The 21,243-nt window shown below is 44.6% G+C and overlaps 1 protein-coding gene across 1 annotated transcript in view; it reads left to right on the forward strand.

Moving 5' to 3' along the window:
* Atxn10 (ataxin 10) overlaps positions 1–21,243 on the forward strand; it is a 142,857-nt gene that overhangs the window by 24,921 nt on the left and 96,693 nt on the right. The window contains exons 3-5 of the mRNA XM_046429403.2: positions 5,717–5,799; positions 17,807–17,903; positions 20,469–20,627. Coding sequence (XP_046285359.1) covers positions 5,717–5,799; positions 17,807–17,903; positions 20,469–20,627 — 339 coding nt within the window. The remainder of the gene's footprint in view (positions 1–5,716; positions 5,800–17,806; positions 17,904–20,468; positions 20,628–21,243) is intronic.

Consider the following 21,243-nt stretch of genomic DNA (forward strand, 5'->3'; position numbering starts at 1 on the left):
GTTCCCTGTGATGCATGCAGCTTCGGCCATGCTGGTGTTTGACCTTGTAGTTCCCCCAGGGTATTGTGGGGCTGTCCTCTTCACTTCCCTCCCAGACAAGCTCAGGCCAGTGCACGAGGTTGCAGCATGGAACAGTGCAGACACTAGGGCCACCTAGCTTTCCTGTTTATCTTAATTTTTTTCCATCTTTTTAAGTTGTACATGATTTTGAGGTTGAGTGTGACATATTTGTTGCATACACAATGTAACAATATAATCGTGAACACAATGTAAGAATGTAATTTAGTGGTATTGTTTTCCAGTGTTTCCCTTTCCCTCGTCTCCTCCCTTCCCCAGTTCTTTCTTCTATCTTGCTGTCCTATGTATATTTATAACACGTTTTGAGATTTTTTGTTTCTGCTCATAACAGTGATTGAACTTCATTTTGATTCTTTATTTCTAGATTCTGCCTCCTGAGTTCATGTGCAGTTCTTGACCTTAACTTTTCTTAGTTGTAAATGTCTCATTTGCTTTTACTGATTTAATTAGTTACCCTGTGTTTACTTTGAACAAGAAGCCTCTTTTGTAAATTTCTAAGATCTTGAATATAAATGTTCCAAGCTCTATTTCCATCCATGTTACAATGTACAGATTTTAGTAAGTTCTTTTCTCTATTATGCCTTCCTAGAGCTGAACGTCTGTCTTCTTTGATTTTTTGGAATCTGCTTTATTTTGTGGGTACTGGGGATTGCACTCGGGGTGCTCTACCTCTGAACTACATCCCTAGCCCTTTTTATTTTTTATTTTGAGAAAAGTCTCACTAAGTTGCTGAGGCTGGCCTTGAACTTGTGATCCTCTTGTTTCAGCCTCTGAAGGTGCTGGGATTACAGGCATGTGCCACTATGCCCCCTTAGGAATCTGCTTTTTATTAAAAAGTTTTATTTGAAGTGAATTCCGAAGCCACAAGGAGGATATTCATGTTTCTTTCCTGGACTTGCATGTAGACAAAGCCTTCAGGCTTCCCTGTCACTGATATGATGGGTGAAGTGGGGCTAGTCCAGAAGCCACTTGAGGGACTCCCCTTGTTGCTTAGACAGTCTTATACCTGAGGCTTTAATATGATTAAGATTATGCAAGATCAAAGGAGGCGAGAAAGGGCCAAAGTTGTTTAACTTCAATACTAAACTCAAACTACCATCCATTTGCAGAAAAATAGAAACAATAATAGTCTTGCTAACAATAGTTAATATTTAAGAATATAACTAGCTATGGGGCTGGGGATGTGGCTCAAGTGGTAGCGCGCTCGCCTGGCATGCACGGGGCGCTGGGTTTGATCCTCAGCACCACATAAAAATAAATAAAGATGTTGTGTCCACCGGAAACTAAAAAAAAAAATATTAAAAAAATTCTCTCTCTCTCTTAAAAAAAAAAAAAAAAAAAAAAGAATATAACTAGCTATGTGCTAGAAGCATCCAGCCAGAAGGCTTGTTTCTTTGGTTTCTTTCCAGGTGGGGAAGTACTTAATGTGTGTGTGGTGGCAGCTTAGAGCAGAGATCTGTGACTGCAGACTTGTCCTGGTGGGGAAGAAACCGAGCCCAAGCACCTGGCTTTGTCCCAGGTCTTTATTTGCAGTACCTTATTTAATCTATAGATCAAACCAAAGAAACAGCATGCTATTATCTCCCCATTTTTATAAGAAGAAACTGTGCTTCAGAGAGGTAAAATAACTTGTTCTAAAGTCACTCATTGAATCAGTGGCATGTGACCCTAAAGCTCTCAGTTGAAAGCAGGGGCTATGCCCTTCTGAGGCTTGCATATCGGCCCTGTTGCCTGTGACAGCTGTTTGCCTTATGTGGCCACATAGCCTTGGACGTGGGATGAAGCCATCCAGAGTGTCTGTTTTCTCCCTGGTAAACAGAGCAAATGCTGTCTTCCTGTGGGCTGGGTGAGAGGGCTATGAGATTACCCTGTCTGCAGATGCCTGTGCAGGCTCAATTGCCAGTGTTCTTGTTTCTGCCTGAATCAGGGAGGACGCCCATATTTAAGATAATGCTACTTTTTAAAAAAACAATTAGTTTTACTTTTTGAGTTATACATTCAAACTGTAAAAATTGAAATATTTTAAAAAGTAGATGTTTTATGGCACACAAATATCAGTAGTTTGTTAGCACGGCTGTCACGGTGGGTGTGGGGTAGTGAGGCAGTCAGCAGACCAAAGCGAGGGTTGGAAGGGAGTCAGTTTTCTGCCTCAGAGCTTGTAGGGTTGTATTACTACTGTTGATTTTTGCAGGGAATTTCCAGCGCATTTAGGCCTTTATCTCCCAGAAAACAATTTTGAGTCAGAAACAGAACAGAAATTCCAGTGAGGACTTTGCTGCCACCTTTAACTAAAACTAACCTATAAGAACAATCAATACTCAGGTTGTAATCTATGGTATTTTTCTGGAATTTTATTTTACATTTTTAATTAAAGGTTAATTGAAAGATGGGGCTAGAATGTGGCTCAGTGGTAGAGCACTTGCCTAGCATATGCCAGGCCCTGGGTTCCATCTCCAGCACTGCTAGGAGGCTTGGTCAGGAAATGAAAGGTGTAATGCTGCGCAGGCCTGCAGGCCTTGGTTGTGTGGTATGGAATGGAACATAACACAGAGAAGAAACAGTTTAAGGCTGTGCAACTTCCAGAAGTGCTTGAAGAAGACTGTTTAAAGCTGTGAACTCTACATGTCAATAGCACCCCTGCTGCTGAGGCCCCTGTGCCACTTCTGTTAAGGGTGGGAATGTGAGGCTGTGGGATCTGTCAGTGTCTCAGCTCTGCCCTCTTGAAGCACGAAAGCAGCCACAGATAGTATGTGAATGGATGAGCATGGCTGTTTTCCAACGAAGCTTTGTTTCTGAATATTGAAATTTGAATTTCATAGAATTATTATGTCATGAAATTGCATTCATTTGAATGTTGTCCATAGAGGCTGGCAGCAGGCCCACAGCCTGTGTTCTTTATGTAGAAGTGAAGCAGGAGGAAGGTGCTGAGCTGTCTCCCCATGGTCATCTGCCAAGGTGAAGAGGCAGGGAGCAGTGGCTCTGACCTCTTGTCGCAGGGTGACAGCCGTATGTACAGGGATCCTGAACATCCGAAAATCCCTTTCATTAAACCTGGGGCTTCACACAGTGTCTGGACTTGGATCTGTGTAGGTCAGGATCCTTCTCTGATCATGTTTGGGAGCTGTACTATTTTCCTGTTCCTATTGTGACAGATCACCACCAAGTTAGGGCTTGAAGCAGAAGGGTTTTTTTGTTTTGTTGTTTGTTTTTTATACTTTATTTTGTAGTTGTAAATGGACAGAATGCCTTTATTTGTTTGTTTTCATGTGGTCCTGAGGCTTGAACCCAGTGCCTCATGCATGCTAGGCAAGGCTCTGCCACTGAGCTACAGCCCCGGCCTGAAGCAACAGAGTTTTTATTGCATAGCTCTGGGGCTTGCAGGTCCAAGAACAGTCTCACTGGCCTGAAGTCAGTGTCTGCAGGGCTATTTTTCTGGAGGCTCTAGGGAGAGTTTGTTTTCGGTAGCTTCCAGAGCTGCTTGCTCTGCTGGGCACAGAGCTCCATTCTCCATCTGCAGAACAGCACCGTGGCATCTGACAGTCTTTGTTTCTGACTGTGACCCTCCTGTATCACCCTCACAAGGCTATTACTGTTAGAGGCCTGCCGAGATCTCTCAGATAATCTATCTCAAAACTGTGAATCTGATCATATCTAAACAGTCTCTTGTGGTGTTTTCTGACACCAGCCAATTCTGATTCTCTACCACTGGGTTTCCCACAACTCAATTCTGTTGTGACACTGTCTGTTGGGAAGTCAGAGGTGTTGGATTCCACAACTTAAAGGCTCAGGTACTCTCTCTTCAGGAGCCAGCTAGAAATGGAATGCCCAGGCTTCCAGGTTTCTGCATAACTGACTCACAGTTGGGGTTCCTGTGACTCCCCTCAGGACTACAGAACTCCAGGAAGGTGTCACTCACTGTGGCTGGTTTATTACGAAGGTCACTTAAGGAACAGTGAGGGGAAGGTGTGTGGGGCAGGTAAGCAGCTGGTGCCAGTTTCCCTGCCTCTGTCCCTGATGCCTCTCTTGGCAGTTTGATGTGTTTGCCAACTTGGAAGCTTTCCAAACCTCATTGTTGAGGGATTTTTGTGAGGTTTCAGGATGCAGACATGATTAATTAAGCCATTGGCCATTAGTGTAGATTCCATCTTGGTCATTCTCCCTCGCTCTGAGGCCAGAAGTGGGCTGGAGTTTCTACCCTTTTATCACTTGGCCAGTTCTTTTCTCTAGCCACCATCCTGAAGCTCTCAACAACAGATGCTGCTGTCATTCAGCAAGTTCTAAGGGTTCTAGGAACTCTGTGCAAGGAACCCAAGACAAAGAACCAAGGCTGGGTCTCTATTACCACCTCTTTCTTGCCATATGGTGATGTTCACAGGTCCTGGGTTTAGGATATGAGCATCTTGGGAGGATCATCCTTTTACCTGCTTTGGCCTTTTGGCCCTTGAACATTTACCTCTGTCATTCATATAGAATATATTTGTCCCATCTCAAGGTTCCCCAAATTCTTGACCTATTATAAGCAACAACTCATGTTCAGAATGTCCCTGCGTCTCAGCTGAAAAGTCCCAAATCTAGGCATCTAAATTGTGTAACTTATAAGACTTGAGTGTGAACTTTTCTGGGCAGATCCTTTTCGTCTATGACCTGAAACTGGACACTGAGTATCTGCTTGCCAGGGCAGGCACGAGGTGACAGTTGAAAAGGCACGATGGCTGTCTGCACCATGGGCTTTCTGTTATGCTCCCCAGGGCTCCTCTGCTTTTCCCCGTTGCCAGATCCCAAAGTGTTGAGTGCCACAGCCGAGTCGGGATGACGCATGGCATTTTTGCCAGAAGTAGTGGTTGAGAGGTGACGCCAGCGAGCCATTAAATGATGACTTTTGAGTTCTCGAGGAGTTCCCGTTGAGTTCCGGTTGAGCTCTCGTGGGGATTCCTGAAGAGTTTGCATTGGTTAGGGAAGTGCCGGAGGAGGGATTTCCGGTGTGTGGTTCCTGGAGGAGCTGCGTGGCGTTCGGGAGAGTTCCCAGGGAGCGTGTGCGGAGTGTGCTGGTGGAGTTCAGAAATAAAGTTTGTTCCTGCTTGAGTGGCTCGTGATTTGTGCCCAATCAGACTGCGGCACCAAAGCACCTGGCACATTTTACGGATCTGTTACAGCAGCACCCTCTTCTGCTACCCATCTCTCTATGAGTTCCTTTTGCTGATGTGACAGATTTCCAGAAACTTAGTGCTTTCAAGCACCATACCTTTCTTATTGGAAACTGAGAAGTTTAGAAGTGGTTCTGAAGGGCTGTGTTTCTTCTCTCTAAGGACAGCTGGCTTCCTTGCCTGCCCAGCTCCTAGAGGCTACTGCACATACCCCCATGTGTTCCTCTTGTAAGAATCCCTGTGGTTTGCTGGGCCCCCATATAATCCAGGACAATTTTCTCATTTTAAGATTCTTAATTTGGTCTTGTCTGTAAAGTTCCCTTTGCCATGTAAGACAGCATATTCATGGACTTGGTGGACTGTGGGTGCTGTTGCCCTGCACACGATGGGAAGTGGTAGTTGGTAGTTCCAGCATTATGCATCAGGTCATCATTTGAAATGCAGTTTTAGGAAAGCGTATATGTCTAACTTTGTCTTTTCAAAATCCGATACAGAAACCTGGATACGATTGGTGTGGCTGTTGATTTGGTTCTTCTGTTCCGTGAACTACGAGTGGAACCGGACTCCCTCTTGACAGGTAAACCACAGTATAATTCACGGATTATTTATATCTTGGAAAAGGATTTAAACCAAGACTCTTGAGTAGTGCATCATTCATTGAAGCACATGTTGTGTATTTTGAGAGACAGGGAAACAATGAATTATTAAAGAGTTAGCATAAACGAAAGTTTCAGTGACTCCCTTCCTCCCTGATGTGGGCTGAACGATCTCTCCCTGTTGATGCTGAAATCTCTTAATCTGTTCAGGCAGCTGTAGTAAAGTCCTTAGCCTGGACTAACTAACAAACTATAGAAGTTTAGCACTCACAGTTCTGGGGACCAGCACATTTGGTGTCATGAGGGCTGCCTTCTGCCTCCAGATGGTGCTGTCTTGCAGCATCTTCACATGATGGCAGGACAAAAGGGCACATGGGCTTCTTCTGACCCTGACCAGCCACCTGCCCAGGCCCCAGCCTCTTACCAGCAACACATGGGGATTTGAGTTAAACGCAGACATTTTAGAAGGACACAAAGTAAGTGAGGACACTTGACTCATAAGAGAGGGTGTTAGGGCACATACACACAGAGGCAAGAGCACCTGTGGACACAGGGGGAGAGGGTCATCTAGTGCTAAGAGAGGTCTCAGGAGTCAGCCTTGCTGCAACCTTGCCTTTGGACTTCTAGCTCCAGAAGTGTGAGAACATGAATATCTGTCGTTGGTTCTTTGTCATGGGTGGCATCCTGAGCTGTCTAATGCACTGTTTTGTTTTTTTTTTTTTTGTTGTTGTTGTTGTTTTTTAAATATTTACTTTTTTAGGTTTTTTTAGGTGGACACAATATCTTTATTTATTTTTATGTGGTGCTGAGGATCAAACCCAGTGCCTCATGCATGCCAGGCGAATGCGCTACTACTTGAGCCACATCCTCAGCCCCTGCACTGTTTTTTTGATATTTATGAATATGATAGGTCCTCTTCTAGGTTTTGGGTGTGATTCCAACAGTGACCAAAACAGACAAAAATCTTTGCCCTAGGGCTCACATTCCAGTGGGAGCCAGATATAAAATCTGTTAATTAAGCCAAATACGTGGTGTGACAGAAAGGGAAGCTGGCTGTGGTCCTTAAGGGCTTTGACAAGGGATTAAGAGCAGCCAGCTGCTTAGCTGGAAGGCTGAGAGGTTCTCAGGCTGTTTTGAGTGGTTTTGGTCTGCGTATTCCTAGCACCAATACTTCTCCTTTGAACAAGAGTTATTATCTTGACGAAATATTAAAAGCCTCTAGACTTTCAAATACAGTCTTGTCTAAGGAGTTGAGATACTATATGGGCAAAGGATTCTCAAGAAATTGATAGGATGTCCCATTGAGTCATAAGTTGTTTTTAAGTTGTTCTACATTTAAATGTGTTTTTGTGGCTCCATTTTAAAACTAAAATGGAAGTGTCAGTACTTAATTGGGGGATTAGAAATCTATAGTGAAGCCAGTGTTGTGGCTATTCAGTAGGAAGCTCAGGGTGTGCACTGCGCTGTGTTCCCTGACAGCTAGCAGGTCCTGAGGTGGTGGGCAAAGTGCCTCTGGCAGAGCAGAGGTGCTGTGGGTTTTCTTCTAGTGGTGTGTTCCTGATAGAGCAGCAGGGCCTGAGGCCACCCAGATGCTGGGGTAGCCAGCTCCTGGGGCCCAGCCCAGCCCCGACCCTGGATCCTGGGCGCTGACCCACGCACAAGCAGCTCCCCTGGGAGTAACCTCTGGCTCCTGGCCTCACTCCCCCCCTGGCACCCGTGCTGCGCCCTCTCACCAGCAGGGCCTGTGCAGGCTCCTGCTTTCTTCTTCCATAACCTTCCTTGACTCCACCTTCCCCTCGCCCCTCATTCCCACTTTTTCTGTGTTATCCGAAATTCCTATGAAAGGTTATGTAGTTTTTATCATACTTGATGACTGGTTCTTTCTCCCTTTATTCATAGCACTGCTTTCCCTGAAGCAAGCAGGTTTCCTAAGAACACATGCCTAAGCCTGCTTTTGAGATCCAGTTTGTTGTGGAGGAATTAATTGCTTGGCTGGTATTGAAAGAGTAGATCCTTACAGACCCGTTTTCTGTTAGCTACTTCAAGATCTGTTCACAATTTCAATGGGTAGTTGCAGTCTTATTAGTATAATTATTTTTTATTAGCGTGAGGCTCATATAACAAAATGCTCTCTTAGTGGGAGCAGTGCAGTGGCATTTAGGGTGTTCACAGCATCGTGCATCTCCACCTCTGCTCAGAGCAGCCTGTTTCCAGGAAGTGCTTCCTCTGGATTTCCCTCCTGTCACCCCTACATTCTGCTTCCTCTGTGGACTCAGCCTATTCTGGATTTTTTTTCTGCAGTACTGGGATTGAACTCAGAATTGCAGATTGAACTGCAGAACTGGGATTGGATGTGCTCTATCTCTGAGCTACATCCCCTGTCCTTTTACTTTTTATTTTGAGGTAGGGTCCCACTGAGTTGTCTAGGCTGGCCGTAAACTTGGGATTCTCCTGCCCCAGCTTCTGGCGTAGCTGGGACTGTAGGCATGTGTCATTGCCGCCAGTCAGTGTGGCCTTTTGTGTCTGGCTCCTTTTCCTTATCATGATGTTTTTGGGGTTCATCCATGCCGTTCCTGTTCTGGCTGAATGCCATTCTGTTGTGTGATTATGTCACATTTTGTTTATCCACTAGTCGGTTGGTAGACATTTGGCTGGTGTGGATCATGCTCTTGAGTGTACGTGGATTGGTTTGAGGGCCTGAATTCCATTCCTCTGGGTCTGTACCTAAGACTGGAATTTCTGGGTCATGCGGTCACTCTATGCTTAACATTTGGAGGCCCCGCTGAATTTTTCCACAGCTGGTGGGCTACTGTGCTTTCACCAGTAGGTCTGAGTGTCCAGTTTTTGCACACCTGCGCTGGGTACTTTCTTTTTTTGGATTATAATCATCCTGATGGGTGTGAAGTAATGGCCCTTCATTGTGATTTTTATTGCCCAAATGACCAGTGACGCTGAGCATATTCTCAGGTGCTTATTGACCATTTGTGAATCGTCTTTGGAAAAACGCCTGTTTGTCCTTTGCTTGCTTTTTTTTTTTAAAAAAAATATGTTTTTTAGCTGTAGCTGGCCACTGGCCACTAGCCACAATACCTTTATTTCACTTATTTATTTTTATGTGGTGCTGAGGATCGAACCCAGGGTCTCGCACATGTGAGGCGAGCGCTCTACCACTGAGCCACAACCCCAGCCCCCTTTGCCTACTTTTTAATTGCACTGCTGTTTTACTGTTGAGTTGTAAGAGTTATTTACATGTCGTGGAGACCTGGGATTGCTGACTCTGTAGATCCATTTGTGGAGATTTGCCATCTCAACAATACTGCGTCTTCTAGTCCGTGAGGGTGGAACATTTTCCATTTATTTAATTGTTTAATTTTTCATGTGTATCAGTTTTAAATAGCTGACTCGTGTTCAGTGGCAGATTTGGAGAGAGATTACGAGGCAAGAGAGAAAATGAAAACTAAATAAAATTTCTTGTCACCTTCTTGGAAAAGCCGTGAAATCACCGATTTTTGTTTGGAATTCAACAGTGAAATTTGGATTCAGCAACAAATGGGACTTACTTAAACTAAAAAGTTTTTTCTCAGCAAGAGAAACAATAAGAGAGGTAAATAGGGAGCCTACATCATGGGAACAAATTTTTACTCCTCACACTTGAGATAGATCCCTAATATCCAGAGTATACAAAGAACTCAAAAAATTAAACAATAAGATAACAAATAACCCAATCAACAAATGGGCCAAGGACCTGAACAGACACTTCTCAGAGGAGGACATACAATCAATCAACAAGTACATGAAAAAATGCTCACCATCTCTAGCAGTCAGAGAAATGCAAATCAAAACCACCCTAAGATACCATCTCATTCCAGTAAGATTGGCAGCCATTATGAAGTCAAACAACAACAAGTGCTGGCGAGGATGTGGGGAAAAGGGTACTCTTGTACATTGCTGGTGGGACTGCAAATTGGTGCGGCCAATTTGGAAAGCAGTTTGGAGATTCCTGGGAAAGCTGGGAATGGAACCACCATTTGACCCAGCTATTGCCCTTCTCGGACTATTCCCTGAAGACCTTAAAAGAGCGTACTACAGGGATACTGCCACATCGATGTTCATAGCAGCACAATTCACAATAGCTAGACTGTGGAACCAACCCAGATGCCCTTCAATAGATGAATGGATAAAAAAATGTGGCATTTATACACAATGGAATATTACGCAGCACTAAAAAATGACAAAATCATGGAATTTGCAGGGAAATGGATGGCACTAGAGCAGATTATGCTAAGTGAAGCTAGCCAATCCCTAAAAAACAAATGCCAAATGTCTTCTTTGATATAATGAGAGCAACTAAGATCAGAGTAGGGAGGAAGAGCAGGAGGAAAAGATTAACATTAAACAGAGACATGAGGTGGGAGGGAAAGGGAGAGAAAAGGGAAATTGCATGGAAATGGAAGGAGACCTTCATTGTTATACCAAATTACATATAAGAGGTTGTGAGGGGAATGGGAAAAAAAAAACAAGGAGAGAAATGAATTACAGTAGATGGGGTAGAGAGAGAAGATGGGAGGGGAGGGGAGGGGGGATAGTAGAGGATAGGAAAGGTAGCAGAATACAACAGTTACTAATATGGCATTATGTAAAAATTGTGGATGTGTAATCATGTGATTCTGCAATCTGTATTTGGGGTAAAAATGGGAGTTCATAACCCACTTGAAGCTAATGTATGAAATATGATATGTCAAGAGCTTTGTAATGTTTTGAACAACCAATAAAAAAAAATTTGGATTCAGTAGGAAACTTAATTTTTTATAGTGTGCTAGTTCAAATCTAAAAGGATCTTGTTAAAAGAATTCTGGTTTCTATAAAGTACCTGTACTATCTTTTGATTCTTTCTCTGTGAGGACTTCATTTTAGGGAGATTTTTAGCAGGGTAACTGTGCCAGTTTTTTGTTACCACTCTTGAGGTAAGAACTGTAATTATATTGTCAAAATAATATTTAGAGTATTATTTTGAAGTAGTAATTACAGTGATGTGACAAATATATTATGCTCATAAAATTTTATGTAAACACAAGCATGAGTTATTTTAATTGAGTTATTGATGTTATTTTTGGCTTTTATTCTTTCCTAATCTGTAAAAATAATGTTGGGACTTTGTAACAATTGCAGTATTTTTACATAAAGATCAGTTGATAAGGTATTTGGTAAAAGCATCCTTGTCTGGAGTTTTCTTTCCTTGTGTCTAGGGTATCTTTAAGCCTTTTCCCATCCAGAACTGGGTTCTGATGAGGAAACCAATTTTATTTGCCCGGTGAACCATTGGGTCAGCTGGCTTTGAGACTAGCTTGTGCTTTTGGCCTTTTTTGCATGGTAAACTTCTGTGTTTGTATAACATTCACTAGAGGGGCCAGGGAGGCAGCTCCATGGTAGAGCTTGCCTGGCATGTGTGAGGCCCGGGGTTCATCCCCAGTACCGCAAGAAAATAAAAAATGAAAAAGATTCAGTCGAAATGCAGGTCGTGTCTTCTAAGATTATGACTTCCCTGAAAAAGGCTAGTGTTTTCTGTTATAAACATTTCATAAATGTTCAGTGCAGAGCATTATCTTCACTGTTGTTATTTTTCAGTACTGGGGGTTGAGCCAAGGGTTTTGTGCATTTTAGGCAAGCAGTGTACTTCTGAGCTACATCCCCAGCCCTGTTACAGTTAATTTTTAAGAACTCAGAAGGTGGAGAGAAGAAAACTAATCATCACTCATGTGCAGACTGTGAGAAGCTAGCTCTTGGGTTTCTGTGTGTGTATGTATGTGTGTGTGGGGGGGGCGCGCATGTGTGTGCGTCTGCTTGCAGTCTTGTGCCAGCTTCTTGACTTCAGACTATAATACCCACCTAATTCAGTTTTGGGGTTATTGGTGCATTGTGTTTTAACCTTCCGTGGTCTGGTTTTTGGCCTGGATTCTGCAGCCCTGTGAACAGCCAGCTGTGGAGCTGCAGTAAGGGCACAGTGTGGCACCTCTGCCCTGAAGTCCTCCGGGATTACTTGACCTGAAGCCAGCCATGGTGGGAAGTGGTGGGCAGGACTTGCCTTGGGCTGGATCAGCAGGCCAGCCCTGTCCTCAGCAGGGCTGAAATGTTTTTCTGCTGGGAATTCTTTTAGTCAGGCAGCTCTTCATGTGCACTTGAGCTCTCCTGTTGCTGCTCGCCTTCCCTGACAGCTGGACTCCTGCCCTGACTTGGGGAGGAGGCCGATTGCTCCTGTTTTTGCCAATCCCATTCTGCCGCTCACCAGCTTGATGACCTTGAGCTGGTCACTTACCTTTTAGCGCATTGGTTCCTGGCTGAGGAATGGGGATATGATTCGTGTGCACCTCATGAGGTGTGGGTTGGGTGAGCAGGACAGCAGTGTGCAGTGTCAGTGTTGGTCAGCACCCCAAGGCCCTGGGTGACAACTCCGTCATACTCGCCTGGTTCCTGGGATTCCTCAGGGGTGCCTCTGTCTCCCTCTGCTGTCCTGGCCCTAATGTGAACCCCATCAGAAGTAGCTGGCAGGCAGTGGTGCTGGGCTCTAGCCCCTCTGGGCAGTTAGGATGTGGTGCTTGGGAGGGCTGCGTCCCGAGGAGAGGGCTGGGGCAGTGGGATTGAGAAACACTTTCAGCAAGCATTTTCCTGATCGGCCTCACTATGCTCTGCTCCTCAGCGCGTTGGAGGGTCAGGAGTTCTCCTGCTGCAGCCCTGCAGGCTGGCTTAGGTCCCTCTGAGCCTGTGCCTTCTTTCCTCCTGGGAAACGGGGCATCCTCTGCTTTCATAGGAAAGGGAGGTGGAAAGGTGTGGAGCTTTTGGAAGGTGTCTGTGTCTCCTTAGTGACTGCTGGCTGTCCCCTCTCAGCACCCTGCGTGCCCCGTGACACCATGCGCTGCTGAGGCCGGGCTCCACCGACCCCCCTTCTTGGCTGACTGTTAGCTTCAGATGACAAAGGAGCCCGTGGAGGTGGACCTGACAGGCCAGGTGGCTCTTCCTAGTGAGTACCCTGCTCCACTGGCCGGTTTCCTGTGTGAGCCCCTCTGGAGAAGGCCCTTCCTCCACAGGCCTGGCCTGCAGCCCTGCAGGGCCCTGGAGCTCTGGGCTTCTACACCCTGCCCTCCCTTGTTCCTCCAGTTCTGAGGCTGGAGGCTGTTTTGTGCAGCCTGCATCTGTTACCCCAGAGCTGTTCTTTCTGGTCGATTCATGGCATTAAATTTTCTTTGTTAAAATAACCAGTTTGGTTTCTGTCACCTGACTGGGTTCTGACTCGTTCAGCTGTCACTTGCCATTTTCTAAAGCTTGTGCTTGCTGCTGCTTCTCTTGCTCTCGCTGGGTTCCTTTCTCTCTCAGGTTCCCACTCCTGTGCATCCATTCTGTCAATGGGGGTAACCAGAACATGGAAGCCACCTTATAGTCTGGACAGGGAGGGTACTTAATGTAAAGAACTGCTGTCACAAAGGCTTGAACTAAGGGATGAACAAGTAAGAAAGAGAAGGCTGAAGAACCCCAGAGTTGCCGAGGCCCAGGGGCCTCTACCCCTAGGACTGGGGGAGCGTCTTCCCCTGGGGCTCAGATCCCACACCTCTTTGGACAGAGCATAGTGCTGGCTCACTGGGTGCTGCACAAGTCACCGACAGTGGTGTTCCAGGGAAATTTGCTGGAGACCCACCCTTTAGCACTAGGGGTCCTTGCTGGGAGGCTTCTTGAGGAAGCTGGCTACTGTGCGCTGCTGGTAATGTTTTCTGGGGAAGCTGAGCCCTCCTGGAGAAGGTGTTCCCCAGGACATGGCTGGAGGAGGGCCAGTTCTGGAGGAGCCCGTCCTCCCTCCAGTGCCCCTCCAACGCTCTGGAGATGACTTAACAGGCCATGGGCAGCCGAAGTCTTTGTAAGGCTACCTTTGTCTTCACAGAGAAGATAGGATTTATTTAGATCTGGGAGGCAAAATTGAACACCCCAGTGTATTTTAAAGTCAGCCTGTGCATTGGCTCATGGGATCTTGTCACTCAGGTTGTGCCAGTCTGGTGGGCATGAAGGGGACCTTGGTGCCAGTTTCCCTTGTGCTTTTATTCTATGGTATTTTTTGAGAAAAGTATCAATATTGAGATGTTATTTATTTTAATATAGTCCAGTTTATTGATTTTTCTTGTAACGAGTACCGTTCTATGTCCTGTTTGAAAAATCTTTCTCCAGAGTTCCATAAGCTTCTCTCGGTGATTTTTACGTTTAGGTCGGTATTTGGAGTTGAACTTCTGTGTTGTGTGAGCAGTTCAGTGCAGGTGTTTCCGTAGCTGTACCTGGTTGTCCAGTGCTCTTCTCTGAAAGGCCACTGCCTACTCAGTTACCCGCCTTCACGCCAGTTCTGTTCTGTCCAGGCCTGCCAGGATCGACCCCGCTGTCTTCCCGCAGTTGCTGCGCTTGATGCTCCTGCCTCCTCATCTCTGGGTGGTGTGCACTGTTGTTGGCCCCTGTGTCTTCCCACGCAGGCAGACACAGGTGGGTGCCTTTGGTACGTGAGTGACACATGGATCCCTGTGGGATGCAGCCGGGATTGTGGGCGCTTCTGGAAGCAGTTGAATCCTCTGCTGGGTGAGCCCGTGGAGCCCTGCACTTGGTCCTTTCCTCGACTGCCTCTCAGGCAGGCTTTCTGGCTTCTTCCCTGGGGCTGCTGTGTACTGGTTGTACCCTTGATGCTTTTATAAATGGTCTTTTTTGTTTGTCCTCCATACATGGAAATCTTATTGGTTTTGAAAATACTTTTGTCTAGCAGCTTCCATAACTCATTTATGAGTGCAAGCAACTTATACATTTTAAAATTTTTCTACACCAATTTTTTCATCTGTTGGGGGAGATGACAATGTGGTTTTCTCCTTTTCAATTCTTAGGTTTCTTTGATTTGTCTTTCTGGGGAGATTTGCAGTAGAGTATTGACTGGAAGGTGGTGACAGTGGGCCTTGGACTCTACCCTCGAAGAGGAGTGTTCTCTGTCTCTGCAGCTGGCCGGTAGTTACACTGTGTGCTGTGGATTTTTGTTGATGCCTGTATTTAGGACATGAAGTCCCTTTCTATTCTTTTTTATTTATTTTTTGGTACTGGGGATTGAACACAGGCCTACTGTATCACTGAGCTACATTCCCAACCCTTTTTATTTTCAGACAAGGTCTTGCTAGTTGCTAAGGCTGGCCTTGAACTTGTGATCCTCCTGCTTCAGCCTCCCGAGTAGCTGGGATTATAAGCATGAGCCACGGTGCTATATCAGTCCTTTAAAATTTGTTGAGTTGTGTCGTACTCTGTTATTTATTATGAGATACTATATTTTCTTGAGAAAACTATATGTTCTTTTTTTTAAGTTGTAAATGGATCTTTTTTATTTTATTTATGTATTTATATGTGGTGCTGAGGATCGAACCTAGGGCCTCATACATGCCAGGCAAGCACTGTACCACTGAGCCACAACTCCAGCCCCGAGAAGACTATATTTTTCTGCAGGTTTTTTGTTGTTCTTGTTCTTGTTGAATTTTTCTTTATTATTCATCAAATTTGGTTGTAACTACCTAGAGCTTCTGGTAACAAGAGTTAACAGTCCTACCATGTGGGTTGATACCATCATGGGGATGTACCCAGAAGTGAGGTGCTTGATACTTGTGGAACTTTGGTCAAGTTACTTACCTCCCTGGGCCTCACTGTCTGTGCTTCAGCATGGGATGACTACTCTCTCAAGAGGCAGTATTCAGGGAGGGTGGGTCCCATGAGCACTTGGGGTTTCCATTCAGAGTCTGAGCGAGCACGGGAGCACATGTTTCCATTACTTGCTTTTGGAAGGTCTGTCTTTTTAAGCCACCCTTAGTTATCCTCACCTGTGTGCTGGTCAAGAGGTGGTCAGCTGAGCGCTCACCGCGTTTTCTATTGCATATTCAAAACTGTGAGTGTGAGTTCGTATTTCATCTCCACCATAACCTGTAGGCTGCCCCTGTAACACCTCACATGGCTGCCTGGGGAGGAGCTGAGTGATAGAGTGCTTGCCTGGCACTCATAAGGTCCTGGGTTCTGTTTTCAGTACTGCACAAACAAAACGAAAGAAAGAAAAGTGCTTGTTGAGGTTGGGAAATGAGCAGAAGCCTTTTTGTAGGGGGCGTAGTTGTTGGTAAACAGTTTTATTTTACTGTAAAATAATGGACTTTATTTTTAAATACACTTTATTTTTTAGAGCAGTTTTAGGTTCAAATTGAGAGGCAGGAATAGGTTTCATACCTACATGCTTCCCTGACACGTGCACAACACGTCCCACCAGTGTGCTGCCTTGATACAACTGACAAGCCTATGTTGACAGGCCATCGTCACCCTCTGTCCCTGGTTTAAATTAGGACTCCTGTTGGTGCTGTGCATTCTGTAGATCTGGATAAAGGTGTGATCAGTGTGTCCACCAGTGGACTGTCATGGAGAGTCGTTTCATTCCTAAAAACCCTTTATGCGCTGCTTGTTCATCCTGCCCAGCTCTTTTTTTTTTTTTTAATTTAATTTTTAAAAAAATCCTCCTCACTTCTGGCTTTTCCCGAGTGCCACATGGTTGTAATCATACAGTGTCTAGCTTTTTCATATGACTCCTTCAGCTTGGTAATATGTACCTAAGTTTCTTCCTTCTTTTTTTGTTTTTTGTTTGGCTTGGCTTGAGAGCACATTTCTTTTTAATGCTGAGTAGTATTCCGTTGTTGGGTAGAGCACAGATGATTTATCCCTTCACCTGCTGAAGGACACCTTGGTTTCTTCCAAGTTTTGGAGGTTATGAATGAAGCTGCTGTAGGGCTGGGGATGTGGCTCAAGCGGTAGCACACTCACCTGGCATGCGCGGGGCGCTGGGTTTGATCCTCAGCACCACATAAAAATAAAATACCAATGTTGTGTCCACTGGAAACTAAAAAATAAATATTAAAAAATTCTCTCTCTCTCTTAAAAAAAAAAAAAGCTGCTATAAACACTGTGTGTGTGTTGTGCGTGTTTAGGTCCAGTGTTTTAATATCAAGGAGTGTAGTCGTTGGATCCAATGGTAAAAGATGCTTAGTTTTGTAAGAACTTGCCAAACTGTTTTCCAGTGTGGGTGGCCCGTTTTGCATCCCCAGGGCAGTGCGCGGGAGTTCCTGGTGCTCCGCGTCCTCCCCAGTTCTTGGTGTTGTCTGCGTTCTGGCTTTTCTGCTGGCATTCTGTAGTTTGATGTCATTAGGTAGTTTCTGAGTCGTGTTGAGATCTTGTGAACATGGCGTTCTCCCTGTCTGTGCTGTGAGTTGCTAGAAAGGTGTCCTGATGGCCCCTTTACTGTGGGTGGGCCTCTGTCCCCTTCACTGTGTCAATCCTCCTTAGGTGTGCCCTCACCACTGTTATCAGGAGCAGTCCAACTTAAAATCATTGGGTCTTTCTGGTAAGTCATTTCCTAGTGGCTATCTTAAAAAAATTTTCAATAATTCTTTTTGTGTTAAGGTTTATTATTACTATTATTTTTTGCTTTGGTGTTGAGGAATTGAACCCAGGCCTTGGACTTGCTGGGCAAGTGTGTTCTAATTTTAAGTGGTCTGTGGCTTCTTTTTGATTGGTATTCACCTGGTATATCTTATTGCTAGTCTTTAACTTGTAGTATTTCCCTACCTTTCATTTTCCAAAAATCTCTTTTAAACAGTGTGGATTTAGAGTTCTAGAAAGCCAGCCTACTTACAGCCCTGTTTTAATTGAAGCATGTATTCCAGTGATATTTGTGTTACAGTTATAGTCTTGTTAAGAAGTAAATTTTGTGTAAAGTGTATTGTTTGATGAGGCGTATTAATGTCATACCCAAAGTGTCATTGTGGAGGGAGGACTTTATACTTAAAAGAAACCAGCAGAACTTCATTGAGTAGCATGGGGACCATTTCTTATTAGACTGTCTGTCCACTGAGTTTAATCGGATGTCTGTCTTTGTTTTTCTCTCTTCCTCATGCCCCTCAGCCTTTCGCTGTGGCCTGCAGTTTTTAGGCAACGTCGCCTCGCGGAATGAAGACTCCCAGGCCATTGTGTGGGTGCACGCCTTCCCTGAGCTCTTCATGTGAGTGCAGAGGAGTCTCCTGACTCCTCAAAAAGACAGCTACACCAGCCCCTGTGCATGGAGGTGGGGACGTGAGGAACCAGCCTGTGGCAACAGAGTCTAGGCCATAGTGGCTCCTGGGGTGGTGGGGGAACGGTCTGGGGAAGAGCGCCTGAGAGGACACTAGGCCCTGGTGGGGTTCCGTGATCCCACACATCTGCCCTCGACTATAAGTTCATTTGCTGTTAAGAAAATACAAATCATGGGCCAAGTATAACATTGCTAAAGAACCTGAAATTTGTTAAGACCAAAAAAAAAAAAAAAAAACCCAACAATTGAACCTGAAGCCTCAGTGCGTGGGCAGTGAGTTAGCCTTTCCTTGCTTTCCTGCACAGCACAGTGCTGTGTGCTTTGGTAGGTAGGGGAAGTGCACGGTATGGTGGCCAGTCTGTGATCAGTGTGAGAGGCAGTCACCAGCCTGTTTTTAGTGTAAGAAATGGCAGTCAGTCTGTCTGTGAGTTCAGTCTGTCTGTATGAGAAGGGGATAAGCAGCCCATGTGCTAACCTAGATGTGGCTGACCAGTCTGATTATCCCTGTAAGAAGTGGCTAATTAGTCTTTTTACTTAGAGTGGTTCCTGAGTCTTTTCCTGTAGATAGACTGTTTTTTAAAACCAGCTCTTCTAGTTCACAGAAGGTCGAGCACTGGGAGCACTGGACTGCAGTTTGTGGGGAGGGCGGGGCAGACTAGGCTGTCCAAAGGGCAGCAGTGCCACATGGGGTGACTCATGGCTGCCCCAGGGTAAAGAGCAGAGGGGCAGCTGTCATTTATATGTCCTGAGCTGAGCGTTTCCTGTGTATTGTTCCTGTTCTTGAAGCACCTGCCCTGGGGGTAGGTGGTCCTGGCCCTGTATGGATAGATGAGAAGGTAAATGGCTGGCTGGGTCTGAAGCCTGCACTCTGTAAATGGCTTGTTGCCCTAGGTCTGTGCTGCTTCCCTGCTGGTGTAGGTCTGGGGCTTGCTGTAAAGTGTGATATCAGGATGGATGAACTCCAACTCATTTGAGCTCACTGAGTCTGTCTCTCAAGTTCTTGCAGACATTGGGGTTGAAAAAGTATGTGTATTATGATTAGTAATAATTGAGCTTAGGTGAAAGAACACTCTAAGCTACAGAAATAGACATTACTTATATTTGAGAATTTTTCCCTGTAAGACATTTTGGGCACCTAATATATACCAGCTTTTGAGCTAAATGACTGTGATAACTTATTTCCATTTTTTTATTCGTGTATTATAATTGTACATAAATGGTGGGATTCATTGTTACACGTTTGCACATGCATACAGTATGACAGTGTAATGACTGGCAACTTAAATATATCTATTGCCTTCAGATTACATGCTTTGGTGGGGGAAATAAAGGAACAGACAAGTACATAACAATGCAACTAAAATAATCAGGATAAATCCAGAGTATGATAGAGAAATAGGAGGAGGGCCTATCAATAGTTTTCATGGTCCTTTTGTATGAGTTCATTTGATCCTCACAGAAGCCCTGGAGATAGTTGGAGGAGGCCTTATATTCTATTTCATTTTTAAAATAGCTTTATTTTATTCATTTTATTTTTATGTGGTACTGAGGATTGTACCCAGGATTGAATTCGCATGTGCTAGGCAAGCGCTCTACTTCTGAGCCCCAGTCCTAGCCCTCTATTTTGTTTTTTATATCAGAAGACATACTGACAGAAGTGATGTGACTTCACTCTGTGCTTATGAGGCAGATAGAACCAAATTTGAGTTCTAGTTTTGGCAGACACTGGCATTGTACTGTTGGGCAAGTGGAATCAACAAATTGTTTCTCTGTAATCCTCCAGGAGGCTATTGTGAAGTTTAAATGGAAAAATAACAACAAAATCAGACAACCCCCTAGTGCTTGAGCCCAGGTAGTTGAGAGTCTAAGGGAGCTGGGTTGATGAGCGGGCAGTTGGCTGGGGCTCCTGACTCCAGGCTCCGTTTCTTGCTACTGCCTTCTGTTTTTCAGATGTGCTGTCCCTCATGACTGGTCAGGCAGTGCCTGTGGTCATTGTGGTAACTCTTTTTGCCTGTTGGGTGTTCTTTCTAACAAGAATGTGTGTCCTAATGCTTTATAAATGTGATCATTTTTATCTTTTTTTTTTTTTTTAAGAGAGAGAATTTTAATATTTATTTTATAGTTTTCGGCAGACACAACATCTTTGTATGTGGTGCTGAGGATCGAACCAGGGCCGCAGGCATGTCAGGCGAGCACGCTACCGCTTGAGCCACATCCCCAGCCCATTTTTATCTTTTCTAATCAGGTGTGAAGTTGCTTTTTGCTCCAGAGTGCTGAGTTAACTGCAACTTTTTATTGTGATTTGACTTTGTATTTGCTATTTTTATATTATTACTATTTTAATGTTTAAAATCCAAAGTATTATAAGTCTTCTTCAACTGCTAAAAATATCAGTATGTACTGAATTTACTAGAGGGTTTACTGTTACTTGTAAATAATTTAAAATAATTTCTTGTTGCTAAATTGAACAAAAAATCTCATTTCTTCGTTTGAAAGGTCTTGCTTAAATCATCCAGACAAAAAAATTGTTGCCTACTGTTCAATGATTTTGTTCACATCTCTTAATCCTGAGAGGATGAAAGAACTGGAAGAAAACCTCAATATTGCAATTAATGTCATTGAAGCTCACCAGAAGCAGCCTGAGTCAGAGTGGCCGTAAGTATCTTGTTAGAAATAAGATATTTATTTGCATGAGGACATCCTGACAGATCACTTTCCTCACAGAGATTTTAAGTAAACATTTGAACTATGATAATTAAACCATAAGTTCAGACTTACCATATGGTCAGTAAAATTACCAAAGTTTTTGGGCAGAGTCTGGAAACTTGGGAAACAGGTGACGCTCAGTGTGAGCTGGGCTGGAAGCATGGGGGGGGTGGGTCTTCTAGGTGGTGGTGGGGCATTCTTGCGGTGTGGAGGAGGCAGTGCCTGGGCACTGGGAGTACCCAGATCAGGCCCCAGCATGGATCGGGGCAGCCAGAGGTTGTCCTGTGTAAGTGACTCAGCTGTGGCTCACCTTGTCCCCTACAGAATGCAGGCCTTGTCTCTGTTGCTTTTAAAGTTTTTCTTAGTCTTTAGAAGTTAATAATGATGTCTTAGCATAAATTTCTCTGGGTTTGTTCTTTTGGGGGTTAACTCAGCCTCTTTCATCTGTAGGTTTATGTCTTTCATGAAGTTTGTGACGTTTCCAGCCATTATCTGAATATTTTTCAACCCTACATTCATTCTTGCCTCTCTTCCTTTGGGACTCCACGCCAGTTACACACACAGG

Source organism: Marmota monax, unplaced genomic scaffold (genome assembly GCF_021218885.2).
Source record: "Marmota monax isolate L192 unplaced genomic scaffold, Marmota_monax_Labrador192_F-V1.1 WCK01_AAM20220418_F8-fsc00051, whole genome shotgun sequence".
NCBI lineage: Eukaryota > Metazoa > Chordata > Mammalia > Rodentia > Sciuridae > Marmota > Marmota monax.